Consider the following 8,851-nt stretch of genomic DNA (forward strand, 5'->3'; position numbering starts at 1 on the left):
AACTGTGAATACACAAATACCAATGTGCACTGTTTAACACAAAATCTATGTTCACTGTATTCAATGTATAGCTCAAAACCTGCATAAAATAACAAAATCAGTGTTCAAAACCATTGCCAATGTTCATTGTATTGAATGTATAACAGAAAACCAATGTTCATTCTATTGAATGCATAACACAAATCCAATGATCATTTTATTGAATGCATCAGGTTGAAAAGAGTCCTTATGTAATTCATAATGTTGACTAATGCAATATCAAAACCATCTGACTGCCCAAAAACTATGCTACTTTACAAAATGATCCAGCGATTCTTTTAATAATCTCCAGGCTTTTATTTAGCTAAAACGGTGTATCTGATGAGATCCAGGACATACAACAGAGACTTTTGGAGGCTGGCAGTTGAAGCAGATTTTGTCCCCTTTATTGTCTCACAGAGTTCTCCATGGATCCTGCATCTGCGCCTACATCTTCATAGTCTCGTAGTTCACTGGAAATGTGGATTTCAATTGTACTAGACTCTGAACCTACAGTAGCAAGACAAAATAGGAGGAAATTACTGGATGACTACTTAGATTCTATTGCTTTCTTGTCATAAAACACCTTGTTTGATTAACTGCTACTGTTAAAGACATACTCTTCACCGACAAATCTAACCAAATGTATTTTGGGAATTTGCATTTTGTGAATAAATCATGACTATACAGTTAGTTGTGCTTTTACTAGTAGCACTTTTTTTTTGCCACCACATATAATCTCAATTTCAGTTGAGTTTATGATACTCAGGGCTATACTGATAAACAAGAAACAAATGCCTTGAAAGCCGATCTTTATTTCAGAGTGATTTATCAATGCAAGGTACCTGAATATTGTCACAGAACATTTAATTGTGGTGCACAGGAACATACAAATACCACTAGGGGAGAAATGGTACAAAACCATACAAAGTTATCCCAAAATACATTTCATATGTTGCCCTCTTTCTCCAGAATGAGTATAAATATGAATATGCTGATAGTGAATCTCACATGGGAAGTAAACACTTTCCCATTGCTCTCTGCATATTAGCTTAGCAGCATCATACAAAATTCCAGTCAACTAAAATAACATTAGCAAATTAATACTTACACTATTATGTTGCATACAATATTACAGTACCATGGTCAAGTCTCTTCTAATCTTTACCATCACACCTACATTATCACAACTTAAAATACTTCTCTAATCTTTGCATGCTTTGGTCCGACATATCATTGGTTCGAAGGAGCATTGGTCCGACTCGGGATAGGGTTGGGGGTTAGGTTTAGGTGTGCTGCCCCGTGCTCACGGTTATGGTTAGGGTGAGGGTTTGGGGTAGGTAGTCGATCGGACCAATGGTATGTCGGACCAAAGTATAGTACCCAACTACTGGAGGATTAAAGCCTCAACTATAAGAAAACACAAACTTGATAATAACAAGAGGCAGTCTAGCAACAGCTTTGAGTGATACCATGTACTGTAGATGATGATAGTGATGGTGATGACTATGATGGTGGTGGTGGTGGTGCTGGTGGGGTTGGTGGTCAGTGTGACAGGACTGGACTCTACCAACCCTGATATACAGGGGAGCTGACACTGTCATCACCCCTGCCATGCCCATTACCTTCTGAGTGGACACTGATGGCATCAGAGGGTGGCTGCCCGTTGCCGGTCATTTCCTTCTTGGCTTCCTGAACATGGCTCTGATAGAGCAGAGTGGACCCCACCATAGGGTTATAACCTCCTGTATTGGGTACTGACGTGGAGGCCGAGTCCCAGGCCAGCTCCCTCCGCCTCTGCAGGCTGAAGTCCACATCGAAGCCTGTCCAGCCATGGAAAGCCAAGGTGTTGAGGAAGCCTTGCATTGGGTTCAGGATCCCCTGAGACATTATGAAACAATTTATATTACTTTTTAATAGAAAACACACAAACTGAATTTTATTTACCCACTTATAGGGCCACTTCACTGCAAGCAGATCTTATTTTAATTATGTTTGGGAGTAAAGAAACACTTTCCTGGGGTTTTTATGTGGGTAATTTATTTGTGTTGTCTGAGAACTATTTAAATACATTTTAGCCAAGCTAGAACCTGTCGCAACGGGTTGTGAGCTCATATATCTGCTTTTTTTAAATTATTATAAACAATTATTTCCTGATTATAATCAGGATTATGCAGCCACCAAAAGTCAGATAATGGATATGCTCAAGCTGTGACCCACCATGATGAACCACGTGATGAGGGCTGCATTCCTTATGTTCCTCAGGCTGCTGTCTTTCAAGTCTGGCTGCATTTCCAGGAAGAACAGCAGGCTCTCGTTGATAATATTGGGCACCCAGCTAAAAACATCAGTTCAGACAGAGGTTGTTTTTTCTTTTTAGATGACACTAACTGAAATTTACTTGAAATAATCCCTTTTGTACAAAAAACATGCTGAATCTTTTTGTTGTCAGTGATAGCAATTTTCAAAAAGACAATTTTTACTTTATTGCAAGAAATTGAGCAGCCCTTCAGTACATGTTTACTAATAATGTTTCCACAGTTACACCAGAGGTAATACTTGATGTTTAAAAAATACAAAAAGAGCCAATCAAGAATACGCTAAGCCTATTTTATACACTTTTCTTTCCTGAAAAAGGAACATAACATACCAGATAGAAAAGACCAGCATGATTTTAAAGAACCGTATCTTTATCTCTGTGGCCAGGCGTCTCTCATTCTCTGTGTAGATTCCTTGACGACCTTTTAACAAAGACGTCACTAAATGGAGAAGATGAGTATGGTGGTTATTCGCTGCTCGTGAACGTGTAATTGTTTGTATACAGACATTTTGTGGAATTGTACATTATACAGTATTCACTGTTAGGTAAGACCCTACTCTCTTGTTATGATGTTGTTCACCTATGGCCTTATGTTTTGTTCTGCTGAGTGAATATTACAGAATCAAGATGCCATGGCATGCAGGGCTGGTATGTACTGTTTTGTCCTATGACACAGACTCCCCAGAGAGCTACTTGACCACGACCTGTGTGTTTTATCTCTAGCATCTCAATAACAGGCAAACATTTGACGAGAATAGCAGTTCTACAATGTACCTCAACATCCTTTTTGATCCAGAAAACCTCCACACATGCAAGTGGGGTACTTACCTGCGGATGTGGTACGGGCAAACAGCACAGGGTTGACCAGGAGGACCAGCAGCATGGGGCCGTAGGTGGTGACGTAGTGGGGTATGGCATGTTGGAGGCCGTCTTCACAACTACAGCAGAGCAACAGTGGATGATATTACACATCATGTTTTAACCACGTGAACTTAGAACATACAGTAGAACCAATTCTTCTTGCCTATAATCATATGACTATGCCACCCGCCTTTCCATTTTATATGCTGGGATGGATGATTATTAGATGAATATTGACCAACAATATCACTGTAAAGACTTCAGACTTTTTATTTATTATTTATTATTATTTCCACAGCACTATTATATTATATGTTGTTATTATTACGATCGTAGGTCGCATTTACTATGAAAACGTGCAATTCTCGTCAGTCAGTTGGTTGGTTGGTTGGTTGGTTGGTCAACTCACCCTTGTGACATCACGTGAGTTCTCAACAGGCCCAAAAATGAAGGCCCTCATCAAACCCTGTACACTCAAGACACTGCCCTGCTGCCACACTAGAGTTCTCATCAGGCCCGAAAATTAAGGCCCGGCCTTAACTGGGCTCTCATCAAACCCTTTACACTCAAGACACTGCCCCCGCTGCCACCCTTAGATCTCCATATATGGAGCTGACCTGTTCTGACATTCCATATGTTGATCTGACCTCATCAAACCCTGTACACTCAAGACACTTGACACTATTTCCGATTCTGTGCTATTGGGTTACAACTTGGACGGGCTGAGTCGGCTCTACCGAACTTCATAACGCTCGACATGGCAACTTGCGCGCTTCAGCACGCTCGGTGGTGTCTTTCGAGTTCGGTGGAGACGGCGCCCCTCCCTCCGTCATAGTCTATGGGGAGGATTTCATAGTAATATGTAAAGATTTTGGGGTTTTCTAGGCGTGTACTGTATGTACAGAAATGCCAATGCGTGCTATTTAATCTTGTTTGGGTGAGACCAGGGTGCATTGAAAGGCTATATTCAAGGTTATACTTGAGTTAGGGGGAAAAATCATCAGGTGGCGATTGCCGGCTATTGGTGGGTCCCGTCCCTTCCCATTCGGCACGCCAACAACAAGCAAAATGTTGCACATGGCTAAAGATAAATGGTGTATGTATGAAAGAGAAGGAATAAAATAGAACAGCGCACATCCTCCGATCCTGGTGCTGAGCCACTGTTAAACTAACAGATATCATGAAGAAAAGCAATATACTTGCAATATACTTGAAATATTCAAGCATACTTGAAAAAGACCAATACCGGTCGAAACGTTGTATGTCCTGCCTGCTGTGAAACAAATACTTGGAGCATTACAAAAGCTTTTCTGTATGTATGAAAGCCCTCCAGGCTGAACACTTACTCGGAAATAGATGGGTAGTAGAGCATGGTCACACCTTCCACACACAGCAACACAGCCAGACCCCATGTGATCATGTGATAAAGGATGATGGTGCTGATGGGGGAGACAAACCAGTCATGAGACTTGTCTACAGCTCTTATAACACATAATAATACAGCTGGGCTTGGTTCTCTTTGCAAATTAAAAGTACCATACGACTCACCCACCAACCCCCGCGAAATGTTTTAATGTAGTTAACAGTTAATTTAGTATTTCCCTCCTTCTCTGAAATCTGAAATGATCTTGTATACAGATGTATTTGATTGTATAGTAGTCGATCTCTATACTCTGTAAAATTAAGAAAGAATAACATGATAGAGACGGTGACTGCTTAATTAAGTTAATTTAGGACCTTCTAGCAGTTAATTTCGTTTTATTAAACACATTTCTTCCATGTAGCCCATGTTTTGTAATGGCATCATCATGCTATTATGCCCGTGGATATACAGACTCACAGAGTGAACTTAACAATGATAAATTAATAGGATTTTATATAATCACAAACATGAATTATGTTTGGTTATTTACAGCGTAGAGTAGTGGGGCGAGATGGAAAAGTACCTGTTACCAAATAAAATACTGATTGGCTGAATTTGCATCATGAACTTATTTCAACAGCATGTGAAGCAGCAGTCCAAACTACATGATGCATCGCCCAACGGCCTGCTTTAAAGCAAAGCTGTTTTCCCGTGCAACTTGTTAAATTGCTTTCTGAATGTCAACACCCAAATGGGTTTCAAATGGGGTAGGCCTAGTGAAAACACAGAGAGGGATAGAGGGTTTGTGAGAGACAGATATATCTGTAATTTTCTAGGGTGCCTTTTGTGAGTTGAATAATTTATACCAATATTTGTTATGCCTATCAGGGGTAACGTGTGCCTCCATATAACAGGACAGGAGTGATGTTGATGTTGTAGGGACACATGGCAAAAGTGGGACACATTTGCGGGCACCTGATTCCTGCAGATCTTTTCACCACTAGGAAGACATCCACAGCATAGCAGAAGGTCCACCAGAAGGACGCACTGAAGAACAGCTGGATCCACATCTGCCAGAAATAGATCAGAGTCAGTCAACCCAAAGTACAACATTGTACTCCATATAGTCCACGAAGAAACAAAATATAGGGAGAGATAGAACTGATTCACAGATGTCATATCTGATATATGTGCTGTATTTAGTTCTCATATGTACCTGTATTGTTTCATTACTAACAAATGAATAATTATAATAAATAAAGTTTCTTAAAATAGTCCTTGTTGAGTGTTATTTATGGGTTCAGGAATTCAACATGGTCTCGAAGATCAAACTTAACAGTAAACACATCAAACTTACAGTAGGTCTATGCTTGAGATATCTGCGTGAGAAATTACTTATTTACTATATTCTTCAATGTTTTTTAATCAGTACCTGTCATGAAAAAAGCTGTCTAATATTATAAATAAATATGTTCTGCTTTCCCTTGGACTGTGATTTGCATATCTCACAGATGCAGACTTCACTGTTGTTGAACTGCTCATCATTAGTGTACTGTAAAGCATTATGAAAGTACAGCATACATACTGAACTCCCAACACAGAAGACCTGTGGGAACAACACGTCAGTGCTGTTGGCCATTGAGATGCTGTCAATGACGTTAGGAAGACCCAGCCAGATGGATGACCGCAAAATAATACCTGGGGAGGAAAATAAACACACAATAAACGTACAATCTCTGCTTCAAATCTCACTTGTCAACGAACTCAAGTGTGAGTAAAAGATGGAAGAATGTAAACACAAAGGAGGAAAATCCTGGAGGGGATGGATGGGGTGCATTTCAAGGCATGTCTGGTAACAATTAACACTGAAGCACATAAAGTTGTTGGTCATCTGTGTTATTAAGAGCTCTGTTAACTTGATTCTGTCATGGAATCCTTTTAATTGAAATTGGATGTAATGGAAATACGAAGCCCCAAGGTATATGCTTGCTTTGTTAGATTTTTTCCCCGTTTCCTACGTCAAGTTCCAGCTGGATTGCTGTAAGACTTGGGAAAGTATGAGATGTCTCAGGAACTTCAGATGATGTTTACATGCTGTGCATTTCAATGTAAAATGTGTCAAGTGGAAATAGGGCATCAGGGACTACAAAACATGTTCAGTGTTACTTTAATTCAGCATCTCCTTTCAGGTAGCTACAAAAGTGAGTTTTGTTGAAATGAATAGCCTATACATATCATTTGAAAATGCTAATGTGAATGTAAAAAGACGGTCTATATATAGATGGAAACAATGTTGATTACATTTTCCAGTTTTGTAGTAGGCTAATTCATAATGGTAATTATATCGTAATAATGTAACTGTTTGTACAAAGTAGGCCCCCAGCAGTAGGCTATGACTTTACAAAGGCCCCGTCTGTCCTCTTTGAAACACGGCTTCATTGGGATTACTGACATGCATTGTGTGTTTTAGCCTTAAAGCAGTGGAAGCATGCCACATAAAGCTGGCCCAAATGTCATAATAATAATAATAATAATAATAATAATAATAATAATAATAATAATAATAATAATAATAATAATAATAATAAAAACATAGGCTAATACCTTTTTTGATTGATTGATTGAAATATTTATTAACAGTTTGTAGAATTTACAGTACATTTTAAGCACAAACTCAATACAAAGACTGTCAACTGTGAGTGGACGACCCAATTAAGCATTACACTTGTTTACAACAGGGTCCACATTGTTCAATTCATCAAAACATTTAAAGACATACAAACATTTAGAGACATACAAATAGACATTTCTATGTAGCTAAATTCATCATATGGGAAGCAAAAAAGGGAAAAGATACAATATACATATATATAATATGTTACGGTTGAAGAAAATAGCCTACACATATTTACAACACAATATAAAATCATTGAGTTGTTTATGTCTGACACAAAATGTGTGGACAAACTAACACAGAGATTATTATATAGGCTATAAGAAAAAACAATTACATCTGTCTAGAAACGGGAAAGTATGCTAACTAAACAAACAAAGATCGTCTTCGTTTTCACATTAAAAACAATCATGGAATGAATAGGCCTAGCTAGCAGCTAGTCTAATTAGTGCCTGCAGTGCCTCCATCAATACGCATGAACGCATGCAGTTTGGATGTATGCCAATTGCCAAAGAGTTATAGTTTTTCTTTTACCTGTACATCCCAATATATCACATATACTGATGATGAATAATATCCGTGACGACGACGCAGGCTTTGGAAGGGGGTAGTGCCCTAGTCTTCTGTAACCCTTGCGTTTAGGTAAAATTTGCACTATAGTAAATATTAAACTCAGACATGCGCTGCCAATACATAACGCGCCAAACAAGAGAGGTTGAAAAGAAATGACAAAGTCCGTTGCTGCGTCTCGGTTTGGGCAGCAGAATGTCTCCAGCCGTGGGGATGCCATTATGGACTGCAAGAAAATAGGCTACCGTGTCAGAAGGAAAAGTAAAGCGAAGAAAGAAAGTTGAGTGCACTCCATGGCCTAACTCTCAGAGAAATCACGGGTTGAGTCATCATGTGCTTTCATTTAATCCTTGCAGTCACGGCCTAAAAACTATGCCTTCACTACAAGGAGCCGACAAAGCCTTGTGTGTGGGTAAGGTTTACTTTAAAGTGGGCTATTTAATTATGGGCAAATGCACCAAGCTATCTTTTTAAGAATGTTTACAGTATGGTTCACTTCAGTGCGCCAATGATTGTGCATATATAGGCCTATATGATTTATGTCTAATTTTATACTGTAGCTATAGGCCATAGCTATTTCCCTGACAGCTAAGAATGCCTATTATTTATTTATCAATCGTCACTGTCAGAAAATGCAAAATATGTTTATTTTTTTAACATGAGCTGTTGTAGGACAAATTCCTATCAACTTTTGTTTATATAGCAATATAAAGACTTTAAGGAATGTGGGCCTATTATGGGCATATTTGGGGGGGGGGGGTTGTGGAAAGTGCAGTGGTAAACGTCTGTGGTGTGGTGAATGTGGGGAGAATATGTTTGATTGATTGATTGAAATATTTATTAACAGTTTGTAGAATTTACAGTACATTTTAAGCACAAACTCAATACAAAGACTGTTATTCAGATTTTACAGAGGCCAGTTTCGAATTGCAGCCATCCGTAGGTGCCCTTTGAGAGCGGTTTTGAAGGAGTCAAGGGATTCACATGTCTTAATGACTGTTGGTAGGGCGTTCCACATTTTGGTGGCATAGGAGCAAAAATAATT

At 39.0% G+C, this 8,851-nt stretch overlaps 1 protein-coding gene across 1 annotated transcript; it reads right to left on the reverse strand.

The window, feature by feature from the left end:
• Positions 1 to 424: 424 nt before the first annotated feature.
• Positions 425 to 8,046, reverse strand: gpr143 (G protein-coupled receptor 143; the record flags this gene model as incomplete). The annotated part of the gene is made up of 9 exons (XM_083776412.1): positions 7,771 to 8,046; positions 6,148 to 6,260; positions 5,538 to 5,632; positions 4,546 to 4,638; positions 3,167 to 3,276; positions 2,669 to 2,777; positions 2,239 to 2,356; positions 1,644 to 1,899; positions 425 to 528 (listed from the first exon to the last, which is right to left on the reverse strand). The coding sequence occupies exons 1-9, from the start codon at positions 8,024 to 8,026 to the stop codon at positions 425 to 427; spliced, it is 1,254 nt and encodes a 417-aa protein (XP_083632538.1). The 5' UTR covers positions 8,027 to 8,046.
• Between the last annotated feature and the right edge of the window lie 805 nt (positions 8,047 to 8,851).

Source organism: Protomyctophum parallelum, assembly GCF_964188405.1.
Source record: "Protomyctophum parallelum genome assembly, chromosome: 11".
NCBI classification, from domain to species: domain Eukaryota; kingdom Metazoa; phylum Chordata; class Actinopteri; order Myctophiformes; family Myctophidae; genus Protomyctophum; species Protomyctophum parallelum.